Genomic DNA, 23589 nt, shown 5'->3' with positions numbered 1-23589 from the left:
CCGATTATTCGGATGGTAAAGGTGCAGATCCGAGACCCAGATATACTAGAGGCGGTGGAGCTGCTCGGCTCACACCCTGCGGGTTCCTCTGCAGTCCATCCTTCCTCTGACCTCCACTTCCTCCGGCAGCAATGGGGGCTAAAAACAGAAAACAAGCTGCTGGGAAGACTCCGGCTACTGATCGCGAAAGAAGCCCTCTCGTTCCCCCCCACGGCAAAAGTAACGTGAGACGACCGGGGAGGGAGAGCAAGGCTTTCCACGGCGCGCATCCGAACGGACTTTCAAGCGTCAAACAAAAGCTTGGGCTAACTCCATCTGCTGTGCTCAAGCTCAGCAGCTTTCTTTTCCTGGGTAAGTGGTTTTAGCGTGCTAGCTTCCCACTGAGCTCGCGCTAACTAGTGGTGCTAGTTAGCGGTTGTTCTTCTTCATCAGGTTATCTCCGTTACTCATCACATGGCTAACGTTAGCTTACCGTAGCGCTAGCTCTGCAACGTCAGCTTCTTCTTGCTGGAGCTGATCAGCTCCATCCTTTAAAGAAGGCATCTTTTTGCTTCTTTGACAGTTAGACGCGAGGGGTTCTGGGAAAAGTTTACAGTTTAATTACTGTCTGACCTGCGCACGCGGGCTGCTGTTTTTAGGCTGTTAGAGACTAAATAACACAGTGAAAGTTTGTTCTTCTTTTTACAGCTGGTCTTTCGGGATATCTGCATTGGTAAGACGGGATCATTTTGAATCTCGTTTGGTTCTTTAAGTGTTTACTTATTTATTTGTTTTCCTTTCCATGACAGGTATCATCTGTCACGTCTTTTTGAGAATGACAGACACTTTTCACACCTGTCTAACCTGGAGAAGGAAATGGCTTTTAGAACAGAAATGGTAAATAAAGAGTTTACTTTTACTTTCTCTTGAAAAATACCCAGCAGTTTTAAAATGGAGATTATTTATTTAGATTTGAAATCATTTTTTACATGTACTTTGCAGCATATTAATGTTTTCCTAATTAATTTACTAAATAGTTTTCCATATAAACTAACGTCTTTAGTGTATGCAGAACAACTTTAGTGAACTGAAGGCAGCATTCATTTAATGACATGAAATAATAAAAATTCTTTAATTTGAAATGTTAAAGTTTCTCATTCTAAACATTAGCTATGGATTTTAGAAGCTAAAACATTCCCAACGAAGATATTTGGCATTATGAAAATGTTTAAACAGAAAACCCTTAGCGCTTTCAGTGTAAGATAAGATAAGATAAGAGAAAATAAGATAAGACTTTCTTGATCCCCGGAGGGAAATATAGCAGTTAGAAAAACAAAATGCGAGGAGTAAGAATACAAATGGTAATAATAAAAAATGGACGTAAAAGTACGCGTCATAAATAAAAAGGTAGATACAGCAGAAGTCCTAGACCGTGTTATTGTATAGTCTGACTGCTGTTGGGACGAAGGACCTCCTGCAGCGTTCCAGCAGCAGTCTGCGGCTGAACGAGCTACTTATGTTCCTCACCGTCTCATACTGAGGGTGAGAGGGGTTGTTCCGGATGCTGGACAGCTTGGTCAGCATCCTCCTCTCACCTACAGAGTCCACCCAGTCCAGGGGACAGCCCAGGACAGAACTAGCTCTCTTGACCAGCTTGTCCAGTTTCCTTTTGTCCCCGTCTGTAATTCCTCCACTCCTGCAGACCACTGCGTAGAAAGTTGCTGATGCAACAACAGTTTCATATAACTGAATAGTGGCCCACACACACCAGAGGACCTCAGTCTCCTCAGAAGGTGATGCTGACCCTACACTATGCACACACCATGCAAAGATGCTAACAAATAGCCCTTTTCTTTTTCAGAATTAAATTTGTAAAAATTGTAAATAAACTATACAAATATGTAAGGATGGTCAAATAGGTTTAGAACCAACATAAAGGAGGAAAGTGCAGGCAGCTTGAAGGCTTTATAATGACCTCACAGTGGTGTTGCTTTAAGGAGACGCTTAATAAAACAGTCCCCATATAAGAAAATGAAGACCAGATTAGACTGCATATAGGAAGAACTTAACAACTGATGTCATTTTTCCAAAAATAAGTAAAGAGAAAGCAGATTTCTTTGTACTCCCAACATGATGCAGTAGCAGCCAGAGTAATGCTTGTTCTTTTCCACAGAATTGACACTAGCCAAAGGCAAAATGAACACATTTTTGGTATTGTTGAGTTGTGTGTTGTTTCACAGTAACTTTGTGAAAGCTGCTGACAGTTAAGGTGAAGATGTTACATTTGGCCTCCCTCCTGCTGTTCTACCAAATGGACTGCAGTCTGTTATCATCTGTTGAGTCTTCTCTGTTTTCTTGATGCTGTTGGTTTTTCAGTGAAAATCTATTTAGGCGCTTTTTTGTTTGTTGTTGTTGTTGTTCAGCCGGCCTATTTCATTCAAAATCTTTTTTGATTTCAGGGACTTTACTATTCCTACTACAAAACCATTATTGAGGCTCCCACCTTTCTGGAAGGCCTCCATATGATCATGAACGATCGGCTGACGGAGCATCCGTTGGTGATTAACACACTGAAGAGATTTAATCTCTATCCGGAGGTATTTTTTTCCTTAATTTTGATTCATTTGAATTTTTCCCAGACTGTTGTATAATTCGTTTGCACTGCTCATTGTTTTTGCAACTTTCTAGATTGTCAGTAAACATTTCAAGTGCTAAAGTTGCAGATAAATGATGTTTGAACATGCTGTATGCTACCTTCTTTCTGATTTCAGAAAACCTTTTTCCTTTTAAAATGTTAGTGTTTTTTAACGTTAACGTATTTTACGTTTGCTTTTTCCTTAGTTTGCTGTGTTTAAAGACGGAAACCAAGTTCTTCTAACTTTTGTAATCCTAAATGTATTCAGGAAATGTTTTCGTTTACTGAGATTTAGGAAATCGCCGTATATCATCAGATTGTCTCCTATATACACGACTGCAGCTCTTTTTGTTTTATTGTTTCATGTTTGTAATAGAAATATTTAAAAAAAAAACTGCCCCCTCACCTCCAGCTTGAGGGTTACTGCCCCTTGAGCTCCCATTACCGCAGGCACCACTCTGACCTACATGACTTTTTGTTTGTTCTCCTCAGAGAAGACGGGCCAGAAAGAAAAGGGTGTTTGAACAGACTTTTAATACTCTGTCTCTTCTCTTCAGGTGGTGCTGGCCAGCTGGTACCGGATGTACACGAGTACAATGGGCTACTTTGGAATTCCCACCAAGATGTGCTGGTCCATCAACAGAGGGGAGGGCCTCAGTCCTGTGGACAGCTGCGAAGGTAATGCCTGTTGCTGTGGAGATCCTGGGCTGCAAACGGGATCATGGCTATGTCCGAATTCCCACCCTAACCCCTAACTACTAAAAAAGTATATAGTGCGAATGCCCCTGAATTTTAAAAACAATTCAGACACCACATTCACTACTTTCTTTTTCTTTCTTAACGCTTTATATGAAGTCATCAATTTCACAAAGTTAACATCTAATAGATATGAGCGTTTTGCGATGATTATTTATGAGTTAATTGTCTTCTGTAGAAAAAAGCGTTGATGGTTTATTAAAAATATATATTTAAATACATTTTTTTGGCATTGCATTGTGGTTTATATTCGCCGATCTAGTGAGCATCGATGCACACTGGTTTTTCGCAGAGACGTTCTGGGAAATTTCTAGGAAACTCGATTTAGAATTGTAGATTTGTAGATTAAGACAGCAACACAAAATGGAGAACGCACTATATAGTGAGTTAATAGTGAGTAGGGAAGGAATTTGTGTCTGTTGTTGTTTCACTTTATTGGTAGAATAATTCCACCGTTTCTCTCACAAACTTATCACATTACTGTAGACTGACAAACTCTAACCTAGTTCTGACTTTATACCATTGGCTGTGTCTTCTTGAATATTTCATTGATGCTTTGCCATGCATGCAGTCATGTTCAAAACATACTCAACTCTTTTTTTTCTGCTCAGTTTTACATGAAAATGAAAGCTTTTCTTTTGACATCAACACATTACACGGCCTTTTTTCACTGATGTTTGGCCAAAAGACATAGCAATGATTGAAAAAATTAAATGCAGCCCATGACTCAGTAGTGCTATAGCAGCACATTGATTAGACAGAACAGTTTTCTGTCAGTTCTATGGTTTTGGGAGTTTTGTGTCTTTTCATTGTTGCACCATGTAATTGATTTATTTTATTTACCAAGTCTTCATTTAGGCCCCACATCTCCATTTCATTCTGGTTGAGGTTTGGACTTTAGTGGGTTGTTGAAAGCGACATTGATTTTTCTCATTATCAGTCAGTCTGCTGCAGTGCTGCGGCTTTGGTTGAGTTCATTGTCCTGCTTCTTCCCCCAGTTTCAACATTTCTGAGGTCATAGAGATGAGCTCAGATGCAGCTGGGGTTTGCTTTGATACCTACATTAATTTCCATGATTCAATGTTTCCCTAAGTGCACTTTTTCTGGCATCATTGTTATGATGACTTAAGAAACAGTCATCAGCACACCGCAGTCCTGAAGATTTATGGTACTTCAGAGAATTAGGAGAAAAGGTGACCCCCATGATGGTCACAGCTGTCCAGTCTTTAAGGTCCTTTTTAATACCTGACATCTTTGAAAACGCCTGAATTTTAATCCCGCCTGAATTCACAGGGTTATGATCTTCGGGGCTTTAAAGGTCAATCTAGACATTTCACTGCTTATGTGAGAAGCTCTTTTAGTTCTAACAGAATCCTGTCGTTACATGACCCGGATGACTGGGAATCTTCAGAGACAACAACCCTTAAAATATGCAAAGGAATGTAGTGCTTTAAGACAAAAATTAAAAAGAAGTGAGACATTAGAATGGATTAGAGAAAACGTTTTCCTCTACCCAAGCAAAGGAGGAGACAGGAGGTTGGCGTGCATTTTAAAAAATGTATGCTTTTGTGAGAATCAAAGTACATTGTTATAAAGATATAATGGCATTAAAAAGGTTCAATGCTGTGTTTTTGATACACGCTGTTATTGAATACTAAAAAAGAGAAAACACTGAAAACTACAGTGGCACATGTCACCTGATTATTTAGAAAAGGTCTCTTAAGTTCTGCTGTTCAAAGTAAAACTTTGTTTTAATGTTTGATTTAACAGAAGGAATGGTTTCAGGTTTTATAAACAGTGTTTCTAGTTTTCATGATTAATCAGCTAATAGTTTTATTAACAGTTGTTAAAATCAAGACCTCCCCAATCATGAAACGCAGTGCTTTTATGTTGTGTTTCACACATAAAAGTGACACTTCTGCTTGAAGAACATATATTGTACTCCCTTTCTCCTGTATAGAAGCCGTGTGGTGAATTAAGAAGGGATCTTTAAACCTATTACACACATCCGTTTTTCAATTTGTCTGCAGGGACGTTTTCTAGACGGGTAAATCAGCTTAGTGGAAATGGGCAGAAACTGCTGTCGGCTCTTTTCCGTGGAGCTGCTATCTCAGTCTCCGTCAGTCTCATTAGTGGAGGCGCACCCGGGTCGCTACGACGAGGCTGTTTTCTGTGTTTCCTTCTACCCGCCGTAAGCCGCCTTGTTCTTCCTGTAACTGTCAACCGGTACATTATTTTTGCCGTCAGAGAAGCGCATTAGAGAACGGACAGTGATTTTTTCAGAAAGGCCTGCTGGCAGTTCTTTGCTGTAAAGTAGAAAACATTTGCAGCCAGGATTTATTTTTATGTGTCAGGAACTGGTGGTGGAGGACCCAAAGTGCAGGAGACCAAGATTGGTGACTGGAAGTAAAACATTTAATAAACAAAGTGAAACATGACAAAACTATGGGGAGAAACAAACTGGTGACAAAACAGAGCAGATGACCTGACAAGGATGGACAGAAACCAAGGCACTTAAATAGGCTGAGGGTAATTAACTGAACTGAAGACAGCTGTGGATCATGAACCTGAAGGGGGAGTGACTGACAAAAAAGAAACCAAAAACATGAACAAGAACAAAACCAAACCACTGAATCCTTGCATTATGGAGCGGTAACATATGAGAAGGTTGTGATGTAGCCCCTCAGGAAGAGCTCCGCAGATCTGTTACCTCCTTCATGATCTATTTTTATATTGACCCAGCTTCATCAGCCTGAACCATCTCAGGTCATAGGTCACCAATGGTTGATTTCTGCATAAACCCTAAACCACGCCACATCAGTCTCACAACCCGTTTGTTTGTCCGATGGTTTCGACAGGACTAGGTGACCCGGCTTATTTTTATGTGACCTGTGTCTTCCTGTTGAACGGCGTGATGATGAGTCTGTTCTTCATTTATGGCGCCTACCTGAGGTGAGTTCTCTTTGTTTCCACCTGACCGGTCACACTCAGGTAAGCGGCAACTTTCCTCTATTTCTTTGAAATGCTCCATCTCATTAGTAAGCTGTCAGCTCAGATGCACTCTCTTTTTACTTCCTGTCTTTGACGCATAACATGAGCAATGCATGATAGACCCGTTCATCTTCTCTCTGCTTCTCGTCGTGCTTCCTCACGTTTCACTTGTTTTCTCCATCAGTGGGAGTCGGCTGGGTGGAATCGTCACCACTCTGCTTTTTTTCTTCAATCACGGTGAGGTAAGTGAGCTGACTTAATCAAATAATGCTCATGGGCATTAACTTTTTACTAATTAAAGCATAAAAAGAGTGTTTGGAATCCGCTCTAAAAAAAACACTCAGATGAAAAAATCTTGTTTTTGGTCTTTTTAACATATTCTTGTGGGATTTTTCTGATAATGGACATATATGAAGAAAATAAAGCTTAAATTTGCATCTCTGGATAAAGGCCCTTTGAAAAAGACCTTAATTGTAGGAGAAACGCTGCTCCGCTCCATTCTGATGCTTCCTCTGGTAGACGACTAGATCCATGTACGTCTTTGTTTTCCTCGTCCCAGCTGGCATTAGGGGATGTGAGGGGCTGTAAGGTAGCGGGACAACACATAAACAGAGCGCTCTCAGCAACAACAAAAAAAAAACAATCACAGTAACAAACCCTTACTGAGTTTAGTGGGCATAATCCTTAAACAAGGAGACTTTGTTATTTAGATAACTACAAGATCTGATTGTTGTTTGTGAGTAAATATGAACCCTGTTGGCAGTTTTTTCTGCCTCTTTATGTATGATAAGTGCCATGTTCCCTCAAGCACTTCAATAAAGATGATGGAAACGCGCACCTATGCCCTATGTTCTCTGTCATACTTAATCTATTTTGTGTACAAATATACCGTCCATTTTAAAACCTGCAAAACGAATTAATATACTCATAAACATTTGTTTTCAGTAGTATTTATTTTTGGTGTTTATCTGGTCAGAGCACCCGTGTGATGTGGACTCCGCCCCTAAGGGAAAGCTTTGCCTACCCCTTCCTGGTCCTGCAGATGCTTCTTCTTACTTACATTCTACGGTAAGGTCATTCTAGGGTCTGTGTACAAGTGGGTTGGGCTTTATTAGTTTAATAGGAAGAGATATGGCCAACCAGAATGCTGGCCAACAAATCTGAGCTGAAGAAAAGCCTGTTTATACAAGAGATTTCAGTTTTTCCTTTAGATTTAGCTTTAAACCGTTCTTTTAATTGAAAAAAATACTAAGAATATTTCATAATCTCTTGTAGATTTTCATGTTACAATATGATGGTACATTGACCTGCTTCTCCAAAAACCAAATGGATCTTATTCCTGAGAATTTGATTTAATAACTTTGTTTTTAAGAAATAATAAAAAAGTAGAAGGAATTGCCTCATGAACATCAACACTGGTTCCACTCAAGTGCGCTTTTGCTTTGTCCTGCATGCAAATTTACTTCTTTAGGTTCCTTTTCAATTAATATTGATGAAAGTTTGAGCTGGTCAAGCACTTAATGTCATGCATCCATTAAATATTACATTTCCAGGTTTTGATTTTTATGTCTAATTATTCAGGTCTACTCATTTTCTGTCGTGTGTTTGAGCTCCAAATTTCTTGTTTTCACACTCAAAAGGTATTCTGATAGATTCTAATGTTTTGAAAAAGCCCAAAATGCTCTCCAGAGCTGGGATAACTATCATCTACTTGATTTCAGTGCAACACAATTCAATATTACCGATTTTCCAGGTTTCCATTCTGCAACAATTCGCTTTTGCATAAGAAAAAAACTTCAAAAAGTTTAAACTAAACAAAGGTGGGATCTAAATATCAAATATCCAGCTGTATTAACTAACAAATACAAGATAATCAATTCATTGATTTAAATAATCAATTTTCTGGTTGAATAGTAGTTTTTTTTAACCCCAAAGCCTTAAGGTTTACAGCAAAGTAAGATGTGGAGTTAAAACAACAGTCTGTAATGTTTTTAAGCAGAGGGATTATTCATAACTTAGTACAAATGAAATATTATCTCCATCAACACATCATCTGCAGCATCCTGGACCAAAACCACAGCATTCATTCTCAGCTTTTGCAACATTTTGCTATCAGAACCATATGTTGTTGCTTAATGTGTTGTGAATTAGTTTGGTATCAACCTCTCATTTTCAGCTGTAACACTGTTGGACATTTTACTGGAGCAACATTTGCTATTTTCAGCTAAAGAAGATCCTGAATGAAGTTTTTTTTTGTTGAGCTGCTGCAGATAGAGATGCACAATCCAGTTATATCAGCTGTGGTTGACACCACATTCTAAGTGAAATGAAATTCGTGTGGGTTTTGGTGTTTTCACAGACATCTTAATGCGTCCTCTCTCATCTCTTTTGAGCAAAAACATTTGCCCTCTTTTCATTATTTCTGCTTCCTCTGCCTCTTCTTTCCTCCAGAACACGCAGCCCAAGCAGGACAGCTTTGGTTGCTCTGGGCATCTCCAACGTGTGCTTTATGCTGCCGTGGCAGTTCGCCCAGTTTGTGCTGCTCACTCAGGTAAAGGAGTGGGACATGAAGGATGCACTGCGAGACGCTGAAAGGAGGAGTGTTTTCATTTGATTTGAACAAAAGCTGCTGAGGAGGGAATGCAGGAGTCAGCCCAAGTGCAAAAACACAAATGTGTTCACTCCTCCATGTCTTCACAGGATACAGCCGAGACCGGAACTGGAGATTTAATCTCCTCAGCATAGGGCACTGGGCTTTTATAGGGGCTTCTTAACATATGACTGTTGTTTTTCTGACTTTTGAAAGCTACTAGTTAAACCCATGAGGCTCATTAGCTGGAACAAAAGGAAGCGTGACATCATGTTTTTTTTTTAAAACATTTTTATATTAGGCTGTTTCATCCAAGAATCCTTTTTTAAAGTGATCCACAGCAGTCTTTAAGCATAAGCTAAATTCATAGTGGTAAATCCATTTTCTTCCAAATTTTTATTTTTGAATAGAATAGACATTACTTTGTATTACAAATGTATGAAACTACTACATAAATAAAAATGGATTTGATTAAAGACCTTAACAAATAATTTAAAGCATACAGTCATCATGAAAATACCAACAACAAACGTCTTTAAGATACAAATCCTTAACACCTCAAATGATCCCTCTGAAAAATGGACAGAAACTACACAAACTGCACACTACACATGTTTATTTTTGTGTTTCCTGTATTTTCTTATGCATTTTATCCTTTTTTTCTAATTGCCCTATGCCTTTTGCTGTTTCTTGTTGTGATTATTTCTTTTATTATATTCCCTGTTGCCCTGTGCACTGCTGCTGTTGGACCTCTCACAGTTTCACTGCTGCTGGCAGTTACAATAAAGTCTGTTCTTATTTTAAAGGAAACATGAAAGATTTGAAATAGTTTCTTCAAATAAACAATATCTGCTAGTGGTCTTACCAAGAATTTGTATTTTAAGAAAAAAATTCTAGTTACTAAGACGTGTTTTCTCAAACTAAAAATTGTTTTGAAAAAAACTTTCTTGATAAAATTATTTTAGTTGCACAACGGTTTTTCTTGAAACAAGGGGTCTTTTTACTTTTTCTTAAGATTCTGTTTTTCCAAAGTATAACTTTACAGACTTTGGAAACGTAACAAAATATGTAAACCTGTGTTTGCTCAGTCAAGCAGATGTTTTTATCAAACTATGTCAAACTTCAGGGCAAAGTTTCGAACGTTTTCACAAAATCAGGGTCCGGTGAAAAAAATGTCCCAAGTTGCTTGTGTCGTCTTCCTTCAACCAAATTCAAATCGATTCCAAATTAGAGAAAATGCATCCGAAAACATTTAAAGAATTGAGATGCACTCGTTTAAGTGTTTTATGACTTAGCAAAAAAGGAATAAGCTGTTTTAATCAGATGATGAACACATTGGAAACAAAAGATGGGTTATAGGATGTCAAGATGCTTTTCTGTTCTCGCAGGAATAGAATATTAGAGAGAATCAGAAATACTTTATTGATCCCACGTCATGGGACACCATGAGGACAGAAAGGATGAGGGGGTGGATGGACAAAGTTTGTCTTAAGCATCTGTTTTAGTCAAGTAAAAGTCATGAAATCTAAACAGTTCAAATATTTAGATCTAACGTTAACTTCAGCAATAATAGTTTGGTGAGCAGTTTAGATCAGCCAGGCACTGGCCTGGATGTGTTGGTGAAGCACTTTGTGCATCCATGTTTTTCTGGTCTTAACCTTCAACCTCTCTTCACATTTTCCTCAGTGTTGGCGTTTCTTTCACTGCACTCGTCTTCCTCCCCTCATCTGTTCTCAGGTGGCTTCTCTCTTTGCCTCATACATCCTGGGTTACCTCGCTGCTGCCAAGATGCAGTCCATCTTAGTAACTCATATGGTAAGTCATTGGAATTCCCAAACGGAACGAGAATCGACTGGGATAAAAATGGAAAGTTAAATTCATTCTTTTTGGCAAATGACCTCGTCTGCGTTTTTGTTTATTGCTCACAGCCCCCTTTTACAAGTTAAGTCAAGTTTGCGGACAAAATCTGATGGCAGCAAAACAATCAGAAACATTTAAAAGCTTTGATTAAGGTTTTTACTTTTTTAAAGCTGGACACAAACATTTCTAAATTAATAAAGGGGGGAAAAAGCTCAACAAATAAAAAAACATTCACTGCCACGCATCCAAAAACAGTTTATTAATCACAATTTCAAGTTGTGAATGTGTTATACAAACAGTAACAGTTCTAACAAAAGATCAGCTGCCACACTTCTTAAATCGTCTAGAAATGGTTTTTAGACATAGCAGTGCACAACAGACCCTTTCATGGAGAATCCTATTTTCTTTCAATGACATTTAGCCTCCTTCTGTGTGCTGATAACATTTATTTGCATAATATTAGTTTCTAGGAGCAAAAAGGCACTTTTTCTCCTCCTTTGGTCGAAATCTACATACCAGTCAAGTGTTTGATGTTCAGCTGTTGGTTAATATAAAAGAAAAATAAGATTCATTCTTTCCTCTGAAAAATGTATCTATTTTTTTTATTAGTTTTTACTGAAGTAAACATGAGAAAATGCCATCGAAAGGAAACTGGTTTTTTAACTTTGTTTTGGACCGATGTGCTTCTTTAACGTACTGCTCCTCTGTTTTTCTCATTACCAGCAGAGCCAGAGATGACCCATTTTAGCATTAAACACACCTTTAAACTCAAACATGCATCTCTGTGACATGAGACGCTGAAGCTGCATGAGCAGCTTAATTTTCCCCCGCCAGGAAAATCCAGTGTCTGAAGAAAGTGTTGGGCCGCGTGTATTATTCTCCGGCTCTTTGTCCGTGGTGTCAGCATTCTTTCCCGTAATCCTGTTAGCACAGCAGGCTGTCAGCCGGGGCCTGTGTGCTCCACATGTCAGGAGAGAGAGCTGCCTTTGTGTTTGGATGCCTGAGGTTTGTGACAGAGGACAGCATATGGCTCTACATAATTTAGGGAGCTAAAGGGATGTCCTGGGTGTGTGTTTGTGCATTCAAGAGAAAAAAAAAAGTCATCCATTAAACGTGCCTCCTTCATGAACTTCAGAGCTGCTAATGAGCCCGAGCAATGTTGCTGCAATAAAGACGTGAAACCTTAAAACTCCAAATATTATTGTATGGACTTGATTTTTATCAGGGTTTTTATTTGATTTACTAAAAAAATCACTGTGGAAAAATCAATGCTGACCTGCTGGCTGGTGAAGAAGCTCCAAGACTCACAGCTTTGCAGTGTTTTTGTGCGATGCTGCTGTTGGGGAAACGCAGTCAAAGCCGTAACATTGGTGGCTTTATCTGTCATATTTAGGGCATTTAGCCATACATTTTCCATTCCATTTCATTCCCCTCAACATTAATAGCTCATAAATTGTGAAAGTGTGTTCTCAGGCCCCCGAAGGAGATATTCTCACTTTCAAAGACCCCTGCTTTGTAACTGCTGAGCAGTAATGTCAGTATTCTGCTCTCTGTTAGGATTAAACTTTGTTAAATAGGAATCTATTCAGCTGGTGGCTGTGAATTCACAGTGGAATGCCTTTTTCAGTGTCTCACAGAAATTTAATACAGAAATCTTGGACCTCCTTCATGCTGGATGAATATGGAGATCCTGTTAGCAACCAGCTACTGATCTTTAGATCTTTAGAAACTTTGTGTGCTTGTTTTTTTATTTTTTTATATGCTTGCAAATGCCAAAGAGAATGGCTGTGCTGCTGTGTCCACAGCTGAGTGAACACCAGGACTGTAAATGACACGTCTTCTGTTTCCTGCAGGTCACTCTGGGAGTCTGCTTCCTCCTCATGTTTGGGAACTCCATGCTCCTCACATCCTTCTATGCCTCCTCGCTCATATCCATATGGGTAAAAAAGGCTGCTGCATTGTTTGCGAATGAATTGTTTGCGTTTACGTGCATTGGTTGTGTTTACATGCATGCCAATATCCAAATTTAACCCTCAGCTTATTCAGGTTTTTTAAAATAATCTCCAGAAATCTACTTTTGGAACTCTTTTATTTGTCCAAAAACTAAGGAAGAGAAGGAAAAATAATAATTTATTAAGTGTAAACAAGATTGATTTTGCAGAACATCTCTTTATTCTAACTGTAGCACACATATATAAATATTGTCAGTGATGGAGTTCAGCACAAAGCTTGGCTGGCCTCAAATACAGCAAAATGTTTGTGAATTTGTTTTGTAATGTTTTCAGGTGATCATTGCTTTGAGGGACAGATTTGCTCAGATTTTCAAACCCGGCATCATCATCTGGGTATGAAGACATTTTTCTGTTTCTATTAAAATTATTGTTTATTAATTGAGTTTTTAAGCAACGCATTATTTTTTATTTCTGAAGAGAAAAAACCTTTTCATAATGACTCGTTCGTAGTAGTTTAGATAAATGCTAACAAAGGGACTAAATGTGTTGAAACAGCTCATGCAGGGTTTGGCTTGGGTCGGCTCTACAGTCCTGCTCAAATTTGTGCTCTCGACAATCCTGGGTGCTTCAGATGACGTAAGAAATTGTATTTTTATGTCTAAAGGTTTTGGATCTCATGCGTGAATTTGTGTTTCTTTTTTACGTTGAAAAAATGATGTACACTATATTTAATCTAAAACAAAATTCTTTTTTTTTAGGCTCATATCAGTGGACTAATAAAGTCCAAGTTTACCAGCTACAAGGACTTTCACACTATGATGTACACGTGTGCTGCTGAGTTTGACTTCATAGAATTGGAGGTAATGTTGGTTTTATTTTATAATCAAATCAGAGCTCAAATGACGTTTGAATTCATAAACTTGATCACTTCAGTCTTCGCTGATAAGTCTGCGTGTGAAAAAGTCACAATGGATCTGCTTCAAAACACGCCGACATTTTATTGTCAAACGAAGCAAGAATTTACTTATACTGTTTGCACAGCAATGAAAAACATTAAAAATGTCTGTTTTTATGCGCAGGAGGGTGGAGTTTAGGGTGAGCATTAGCCCAGATCCATTACCCTAAAAATCATTTTATTATTTGAATCATGATTTTCTTTTGATGGAAACTGTACTTTTAAAATTGTCCTGGGTTTTTTAATATTAAATAAAGTTTTTTGTGCATTTAAGATGTTAAAAATCCTCCCATCAAACACCAGAAATTAGGTAAAAATAACATTTTTAATCTTTGAATATATTTGGTTTGTTTGATGAAAACAGTAACTTTAACTTTTTTACAGAAAGATGTAAATGATCAGGTGTGTAAAAAAAATAAAAAGGAAGAGACAAACGCTTGAAGAAGTGACGGGGTTCTAACTGGAAAACAAAGAGTTCCTGGTTTTCCAGCTTTTCCAATGTACTTCTGCTTCCTGTTTTCCAATCCCTCATAAATGACCTTAAGTCATCACCTCTCAGGGGTTTTTCATTCTACCTCTTTCTCTTCTTCAGACTCCAGTGCGTTACCTCAAAACGCTGCTGCTGCCAGTCAACTTGTTGGTTCTTGCTCTCATCACTGCCAGGGTAAGTCTACATTTTTTAATATTTTAAATGTATTTATGTTTTATTCAATCTGATCTGTGTTTGTTGCACATCTTTTTATGATCTTGAGAAAACGGCATTTTTAGATTTAAAGCTTGAGGTTTTTTTATATCGTATTAACATAAACATCTGTCAGAAAATATTAAGCGGCTGTTCTTAGTCGGGCTTTAAAAGGCACAAAAATACAAATCTCACTCCCACTTGTTTTAAGCAGCCACATAAAAGCTTTGCTGTCAAAATTCCCGCTAGATGTTTTAGATGTTTCTTAGACGGTTGGAGACATTTCAAAGGGAAACTGGCAGAATTTGACTTTGATTTGAAAGTATCAGCTGCTGATAGTATTGCAGGCGTCACATATGAAGCTTCTTAGAACAACTTTATGAATTTAAGCTCTGTTTGAATTGGTGCACTCAATAACATTTAGTTTTAATATGTAGCTGATTTGAAACTGATGAACATTTGCCTTCTCCTGCATTTTACAAGATAAAACTGTTTAAAAAAACAAGAGTAAAGGCCTTATTCCAAGATTTTTTGCACAATACTCTACATTTTAAAGAAACCCCAGAAGGATGTATTAAAGCAACTATGCTTGACTTAAATGTATTGCTTTGCATTTTACCCACACAAACCTGAGAATACACAAATGATTTGACAGAGCAACTGCAAAAATAAAAAATAATTCTCTGTTGTACAAAGCTAAGAGATTAAGAGATTTTGTGTTTTTGAACTACTTGTCCTCTGTAGCTTTTCCAGGATATAATACGTACCCTCAGACATGAAGAGAAGGCTTCTGTAAAGGTGGACGATGACGGAGGGTGAGGTTTCTTCATGTATCCTAATGGTTTTGACCATTTTTGAAATGTTTATACACATAAAATTAAATGTATACGTATATTTGCTTAAACAAACGTTAAAAAAACAATTGATTGACATGAGTTTTTTGCTTACAGGACTGATTTAGTTGTCAAGGGAGAGGTAAGATTGTTCAATAAAAATTCACAATTTCTATTAAAAATTGAAATGGATTTTAAAGCACTTTTCCTGCTTTGCTTTTCTAATCATCTGGGGTCTCAGTGAATTTTCCTTTGTGTTAAAAATAACTACTTTGTCCTTAAGTGGGTTTTATTTTTTTTATCTCCAAGAGATGAAAGAACCTTTTCCCTCTGGTTCAACGTCCTTCTTTGCTGCCACGTGAAAGCGATCTGGCAGCTGCCGGTGTCGCTTTATTAAGCTGATTTCACAAGAAATTCATGTTTTTTCAGATGTTCATCTGCCGGCAGTAGATTGCTTACAGAATTATGCATGTTTGGGTAAAAACTTGGGTCAGATAATTAATAAAATGAGGTTGAAACATCATTTTAAAAAATGAAAAAAATTGAACATTTTGATAACTTCATCAGACATAATGCATCACAATAATTATTATGGAAAAGGATAAAAAAAATTGATTTATTTTTACTCTTTGGGCTGCATTGTATAAAATTCAAAAAGAACAGATTTCTTTTAGTTTGTGAAGAAATCCTGACCCCTCACTTTGCTTACTCGTAAAGAGGTTATTTGAAATCCAGAATTAAAATCTAAACTCTAGAATAGAGCGGATGTAGCCAACCGTTTAATGTGAAAACTCTCTTCCTGCAGCTGGTGTACCACAGCCTGCAGCTGCTGGCTTTTGCCCTGCTAGCCGTTCTCATCATGCGGCTGAAGCTCTTCCTGACGCCTCACATGTGCATCATGGGGTCACTGCTTTGCTCCAGACAGGTCTGCCTCTCTTAAGCCTCAGAAAAGATAAAACACTCAGAAAATCTGACATTGCTCTGCCGGATGAAGCCGTGCTCACTCTGCATCTGTCTTCTTGTCAGTTGTTTGGCTGGATTGGAGAGAGGTTAAAGCACCAGAGTGTGGTGTTGGCAGTCATCGCCATGATGGCCGTACAGGGAGTGGCCAATCTGCAGGCGCAGTGGGCGATCATCGGAGAGTTCAGCAACCTGCCACAGGAGGAGCTGCTAGACTGGATCCAGGAAAACACCCGACCTGGTAAGCAGCACTGCCTTGCTTAATGGCAATGCAAACAGTTTGGTTAGCATTTAACATGTTCAATTTTAAAATACTCCTTATGATGAATTGCTACAGTTTTCCAGTGTTTATTCATTTAGGTAATAAGCTCTAAAAGATCTTGATTATCTTTTGTTCCTCAATTGTGAATGATTGTGGGGATCAGATTCTGTGTTTGCGGGAGCCATGCCAACGATGGCCAGTGTGAAGCTCTCCACCGGTCGACCCATCGTCAACCATCCTCACTATGAGGACGCTGGTCTCAGGTTAGTCCTATTATTCTCATAGCCGGACGACTAGATGCTGGTTCCTGAGATGTGCTGCTAGATTTGTTTTCCAGTATCAGGCAATACAAGGTTTGGTTTTTGTTTGGGGTCTGACGGTTTTCAGATGACTTTGGGGCTGGAAAACTGGGACACTATCTAGCAATCCTGCACAGAGAACGAGAGTCGGGAAATATTTCAACGGGAACTTCAAGACGTGGACGACCGGCGCTTAAAGAAAGCTCCTCTGTTGTCCAGACGAACCCTCAAACTAGAAAAAACACAGTCGTCGATGTTTGCATCTTCTGCAGCATCTTCTGTCTCTATTTGATCCTCTTATGTCAGCAAAGCCGTGCAGATGTCGCAGAAATATGTCATCTTTCTAACTGGCACAGCGCAGAGCGGGTATCTAGGGATGTGAATCGATTTCAAGTGATCAGCCAATGTGCATTTAGATCCCACCCACTTTCACTGATTGACAGACAGACTCGTTCTGCTGAAAAAAATCATTATGAAATAAAGAAGTCATTCTGAAAAACAGCAACGTGAAATAAAAGCAAAGCTATTTTGGAAAATATTGATTTTGAAATCTGAGGTTCTGAGAAAACAGAATTATAATAATATTCAATATGATTAAAAGGGAATATTTTAAAATGCTGTTTTAAAATAATGAACAGGTTTTTAAAGCAAAATGAAATATATTTGATAATATAATGGCTAATTTAAAATCTGTGTGCTGGTTTTTAACAATTTCAAGATATTTTTAGATATTTATGAGAGATTTATTGGGTGATTACGTGATTGCACAAGGTCATATTTATTTATTTAATTATGAACAGTTTGGGACTCCATAGCTTAGGCCACCACTGGTGGAATCGGGTCATCTTAACGTAAAACATGTTCTTCGTGGAAAAATCCATAACGTCTTAATGGATCTTAGCTTTATTGATACTTTCATACTCTGTTCACCAGAATTTAATATTTAACCATTAAAAAAAGTTTACAAAACCTTAAAAAAGCTAGATTTGCTTTCAAGTTAAATGGTTTTATCAATATTTCATTAAACTTGTGTTGTTCAGACAGAAAACTTTGGTTTCTGCTGCAGAATTGTGTTGTTTTGGGTGTTAAAGCAGTATTCTAGGTTTGATTTTAATTTTAAATTTTTTTAGATGTCTACAGTTTCCCAGATACTTTGATAGAAACTTTGATTTTGCTACTACTTAAATTTGTTTAAAAAAAGCCTCAGGGTAGAAAATCTGAGCAGGAGAACTATTTTTGCTAAGATGTTCTGACTTTATGATCAGTTTTAGTCTTCTGAACCCTATTTCTGAATTTAGTTTCTCTTTCCTTTAATTCTTAAGCACTTCAGTGGAATGGAGTTATTTTTTAAGTAGAATTTATCTTAAAAGCATCCCAGAAATTCAAAGTAAAATGGTAATGCTCTAAAGTAAGTATAGTACTAAATATTGCATTTTTTGCAGGACAGAAGCTGCTGTTTCAAGTTTAAATTGCAAACATTTTGGTTGAATTTGTTAACACAAATACGTTTGCTTGATTTCTTTTTTATCACAGGGAGAGAACCAAGCTGGTTTACTCCATGTACAGTCGCATGTCAGGAGAAACTGTGAAGAAGAACCTGATGAAGCTGGGAGTGGATTATTTCATCCTGGAGGACTCCTGGTGTACCAGGCGGACTAGGTACAACACCACTATCCAGCTCCTTTTACAACAGACAGTGCATAGAGTAACAATGACTATTTTTCATCCTGTTCATTTATTCCTCTCTGTGCTCTAGGCCTGGGTGTAGTATGCCAGAGATCTGGGACATTGAGGATCCTCAGAATGTTGGTAAAATTCCTCTCTGCACCCACATGTCCAGGAGTTCTCGACCTTACTTCACAACAGTTTTTTCAAATGACATTTACAAAGTCCTCAAAGTCCCCAAAGATCACAGATAACACTGTTGGGGATCATCAAGCCAGTGCTTTTAGACCTTTATTTAGTTTTTGATTTTGTTTTCAAGTGGGCCAAAGGAAAGTCCACTGACCGTCTTTCTTTTATACATCACTGTGACCCAACGGTATCGTTTGAAACGTTTGTTTGCGACCAAATGAAAGCTGAAATAGTGCAGCTTCTGGGTTTGTTTTTATATTTCCTCATTTGAAAGTATTCTGTTCATTCTTTTAATATTTTTTAATCTTCTCTGTCGCTTCAGAAGTAATATCCGTGGTTGTGTCAATCAGTGATGTCCACATACTGTGAAGCAATACCCTCTACCAACTTGACAAACGCTCTCCTCATGTTATGCAGTGTTGATCTTTAGAAAGGTTTCTGAGTATTTTTATAATTTATTGGTGTGAGCTTTTTTTATGGAACTTTTAGGTGTTTTCTTGTGAAGCCAACACTTTTGGAAGTTTGAAAGTCCAGGGGTAAATTCTGCTCTGTGTTTGTGGACTTTGTAAATGTTATACATGACATTGTTGTCCAGACTGGATATAACCAAGGTTTTTAACAGAATTTTACACGAAGATCCTTTATTCTTCGTTTTTTTATTGCCAAATACGATACAGAAGAGGATTTTCTTCCTACTGCTCTCTTTTGTAAATATCTAAACTGAAGTTAAAAGAACTGGTAATGTTTTAGCCTTTTAAAGGTGAATTGTTGTTTGTTGTTGCCAAAGGAAGTCGTGTTGTTAAAACTGCATATTCAGGGTATTTTAGCACGACGCATCAGTTTCAAGACAAAATTACACTTGTGAGTTTGAAAACTGCCAATGTAAAATGTTTGTAGCAATGAATCTGGTCAGCTGTAAACCACTGCAAGTGTCAAATGAACAGGATGAGATGAGGATTGCTGAGTTGTTTGCAGTAGCTATATTAATTTGTAGCCTCTAAAAAGGAGCTCCTGATCTGACTGAAAATGACTTTTCTCTGGTTACTAAGCAGCAGGCTGTAATAAGTGAGAAGAAGGTTCAACCAGGGCCATAAATCAGGGTAGCTGGTAGCATCCAAGACATGTAGCATTTCCTCGTGCCGTGACCGTGCTCTAATCGTTTGGAATACACACATTACTGGCTACATACATACATTACATTTATTTCCCTTTAAAATCCCACTTCTGAACAAATTAGAGCTCGAATTCCTCTGTTTCCAAACAAGTTGCATGGCATTCTTTTCACACCACGAGTCCCAGTCAAAGTTCAAAGGTTTGGTGAAGCCTCACAATCTTTTTTTAACATTAATTGCACGTTATTCCTAACAGATACTAAATTGACAACTTTATAAGAATTTTTTAAGACACTGTTTTTTTAAGACTTTAAAGTCCCACTCCAATAATCTTTTGTATGAGCATTCCCAGTGGTCCTTTAATTATCGTTGTGCCATTTTTAGCCCAAATCAAAAAACCTCTGTTGTTTTCTAGGACATAGTTTCTGCAGAGCTGCAGGAGATCATTAGAAATTCACCTCAAAGTTGTGGGCAGGACTGTTGGCGCGGAATTAATTCTCCTCTGATATCCCATCATCCCTTTGTTTACACTCTCTCCCGCTAGCTTACAGCTCTTCACAACCCCACGCTAACATTAGCGGTGCAACAAGATCAAAAATGGCGAGTAATATTGGAGCTATCCAGCCGCACAGTTTTGTGTCAGATGCCCACTCGACTGATCACAGAAATACTCATAAAATACAGTTTTGATCTTAAGTTCTTTTATATATGTCCTCTATCGTAGGAAAAAAGCTACAGGAACATGTTTAAAACACCAAAAACACGACTTTAAAATCATAAAATCTGAAATGTACATTTTGTGAGACATTTTGGAGACTCCCTATGACTTCTAGGTGTTACAATATCAGTGGCACTCACATGAAGCCCTATTAACATTTAACCGACATCCCATGCAAAAGCAAATAATTGTGATTCTGTGTAAAACGTGTCGCTAATCAGCACACTTTCACGCTGTTTTGTGTCTCCAACTAGGCATAGCTCAATGAATCACAACCAGTAACTGCCTAGTTATGCTAATAGTGACTTCAACAGTTAGTTTAGACTGAATTTACTCTCCAGGTTTCTTTTATTTCCGCTCATCACAGCTTGCTGGCTGGTTATAACAGCTATAAAGCGATAACTTGCAACTCTAAAAATGCAACAGTCCTGTGCAAACATCGAAAGCAGGTGTAAAAAATGCTGCAAACAAAGAATGCTCTCAGAAATATCATTTGTTTATTTCAAAATGTGAAGTGAATGAACAAAAGAAAATCGAAATCGAATCAATAGTTGTTTCTATCTTTTTGCCTTCAAACCAGCATCAAGTCATACAAACACTCGCACAAACCAAACCGGTGCTGATGATCTTAAATGTCATCCAGAGGCTGAAACCCAGTCATGAACTGAAACAGAAACTGCTGTTCAAAAGGCTTTACACTGGGTGAACAACAGCCAAGCTGTCACCAATGTGAGGCTGTGAAAGACGGTTTCATGTCATGGAAAGATGGAGCCCAGCAAGAAGACCCAAGGGAGTTCTACTGCGTCGGCAAGCTCTCTCCAGACAAAGATTTCATTGCAGACTGGGGTCCCAAGCTGGGCTTTGCAAGCTCTTCTGAAGAATCACAAAGAAGTGTTGACGGTTGTAGGAACAGTGTTAAGCCCGGGAACTTTAATGCAGCACATGACACATCAAGCTTATTTACACTTTAAAACCTTTAAAACTGAAAGATCTGTGGCAGTGCCATCAGCTCAGACCTGACAGAAACCATTGGTACCACCCATCCACTGTCCAGAGAATTCTGGCCAAAAGTAATCTTAATGAAAAAGTTGTATTCAAAAGGCCAAACCCTCATCATGAAAAAAAGGCCAGGCTACTCAAGTATGCAGGAAAACGGGAACTGTGCTGCAGAAAAGTGACGGCAGTACGCTTGACTGATGAGTCAAAATACTAAATGTTTGGCTGCAGTAGAAGAAGTTTTTTGGTTAAAAGGCTGAAGAGTGGTACACTGAGTGTCTGCGGGCAACAGTGAAGCATGGGGGAGGTTCCCTGAACATTTGGGGCTACATCTTTGCAAATACAGTCAAGTATCTGTATTAATGGTGTTCTCAATGCCAAGAAATGCAGGCAGATACTTACCCTTTGTAATTCTGGCCCTAAATGTATTCTGCAGCAGGACATCGACCCCAAATATACAGCCAAGAGCTGTCTTCAGTGTAAAGTAGGGCTTTGTATGACCCCCCCCCAGAGCCCTGATCTCAACACCATGAAGGGTTTCTGGGATTACAGAAGGATGTGAGAGAGTCTATATCCACGGAAGATCAGTGGTTGGTTCTCCAAGATATTTGGAGAAAAAAAAACGTCAAGCCGAGTTCTTAAAAAAAAAAAACCTAGAAGAACTGATGCTGCTTTGAAGGCAACAGGTGGTCATTTCTTATACTGATTTAGATTTCTCCTTTGTTCGTTTACAGCATTTTGTAAATTGATAAAAAATAATGGTTAACACTTCCCTTTTTAAACATATTCTTTGTATACAACCTTTTTCACATCTGCACAAAATTGTATAGAAGTCTGCTATCGTCTGAGCAATGATAGAATAAGTCAATAAATCAGTGTTCTGTTTTTACTGCTTGTTATAAGTATTTTATTATTATTTTTAGAATTGCCTTTTGTCGTTTTCTCAAATTACGTTTTTTAATAAATAAAATAAAATCAAAATAAAAAAAATGAAAACACTTGTGCAGAATTAAGACTGAAGAAGGAACTTTTACCCTTTCAAAGATCTACATAACTACATCACACCCTAAAGAGGTGTTATATGTTATTATATTACATACAATAAATTATATTGGGATGGCATAGATTACACTCACTAAGTTACAGTCAAGTTAAAACTTTGATTCTTTTGCACAGAAAGGATTTTAGAAATGTTTTTTAACAACCCACTGAGATTTTTTTTGTTGCTGTTGAAATGTGTGAAAAGAATATTTGAATATAATGTTGTGCCTTTTCCTTTGTTTTGTTGATGTTTTTAATTTTTCCTGATCATATTGTTCCTGATGCAAAACTGTTTCAGACCTTAAGGTATTTTTTTTTACAGTATTTGATGCTTTTGTCTGTAAATAAGAAATAAAATATTTGCTATGAGCACCACATACCTCTTCCTTTCATTTTTGAGTAAAATGCTTATTCCTGACAACAGTTTTTTTATATAATTAAATTATTTCATGCATTGAATATGAATAGCTAAAAGCTTCACCTGTACAATTTTGATATTACAAATACTTTAATTTTGCAATGACTTCAGCTGTCTTAAGCTGTCTTTAAAATGTTTCCATTCTTTGTTATTTTTTTACTTTTCTAGCTCCACACTTTGTAAAGTTAAACATTTTTTATCAGGGTTTATTCCACCACAGTTCCCTGCTTCCCTCAAGTTAAGAGTCTGGGTGTCAAATAATATCAATAACATGGCTCAGTCATCAAATTTAGTCCTGCAAAAAATCAACCACTTTTGCCTGTTCTCAACCCCCATTCTGCATCTGTACTTGTCCACAGCCTTGTCACTTCCTGCATTAATTACTGCAACTCTTTACTCTGTCCTCTTTCACAAAAACTGATTATTCTTATTCTTATATAATATTATTATTTGCTTTGTTTTATTCAGATTTACACATATTTTCCTGAAAACGAGCAAACATGTTTTTTTTCTGCCATCTACTGGTCAGGAACTGCCATGATGCTGTTTGGTTGAATTGCCATTTTGTATTTAACCTAAATTTAGTAACTTGTGTGTATGCTGTAATATTTACATTAACAACAGATCATTGTCTATATGTTGATATCTTGTGTAAAAATTCACATATTGTTCGTACAATTATTTTTCTCAACACCC

The 23589-nt window shown here is 37.8% G+C and overlaps 1 protein-coding gene across 2 annotated transcripts; it reads left to right on the top strand.

Annotated features, from left to right (window-relative positions):
• The first annotated feature begins 131 nt into the window (after positions 1 to 131).
• dpy19l1l (dpy-19-like 1, like (H. sapiens)) lies at positions 132 to 22850 on the top strand. 2 transcript variants are annotated; one of them, XM_004078482.4, is made up of 22 exons: positions 132 to 351; positions 688 to 712; positions 789 to 876; positions 2439 to 2576; positions 3172 to 3292; positions 6229 to 6322; positions 6546 to 6603; positions 7338 to 7429; positions 8813 to 8912; positions 10689 to 10766; positions 12665 to 12751; positions 13097 to 13156; positions 13319 to 13399; positions 13522 to 13623; positions 14311 to 14382; positions 15145 to 15215; positions 15351 to 15375; positions 16039 to 16158; positions 16260 to 16434; positions 16619 to 16718; positions 18288 to 18413; positions 18511 to 22850. In XM_004078482.4, exons 1-22 carry the CDS (start codon positions 132 to 134, stop codon positions 18671 to 18673), a joined length of 2196 nt encoding a protein of 731 aa, XP_004078530.1. In that variant the 3' UTR covers positions 18674 to 22850. The 2 variants fall into 2 exon arrangements, with proteins under 2 accessions (XP_004078530.1, XP_078788675.1); XM_078932549.1 differs by lacking the exons at positions 18288 to 18413; positions 18511 to 22850 and adding an exon at positions 16843 to 16978.
• The last annotated feature ends 739 nt before the right edge of the window (positions 22851 to 23589 follow it).

The sequence above is a fragment of the Oryzias latipes genome, chromosome 16 (genome assembly GCF_053564925.1).
Source record: "Oryzias latipes strain Hd-rR chromosome 16, Olatipes_Hd-rR_3.1".
NCBI classification, from domain to species: domain Eukaryota; kingdom Metazoa; phylum Chordata; class Actinopteri; order Beloniformes; family Adrianichthyidae; genus Oryzias; species Oryzias latipes.
Note: the sequence above shows the minus strand (reverse complement) of the source record. Positions and strands in the feature narration are given on the sequence as shown.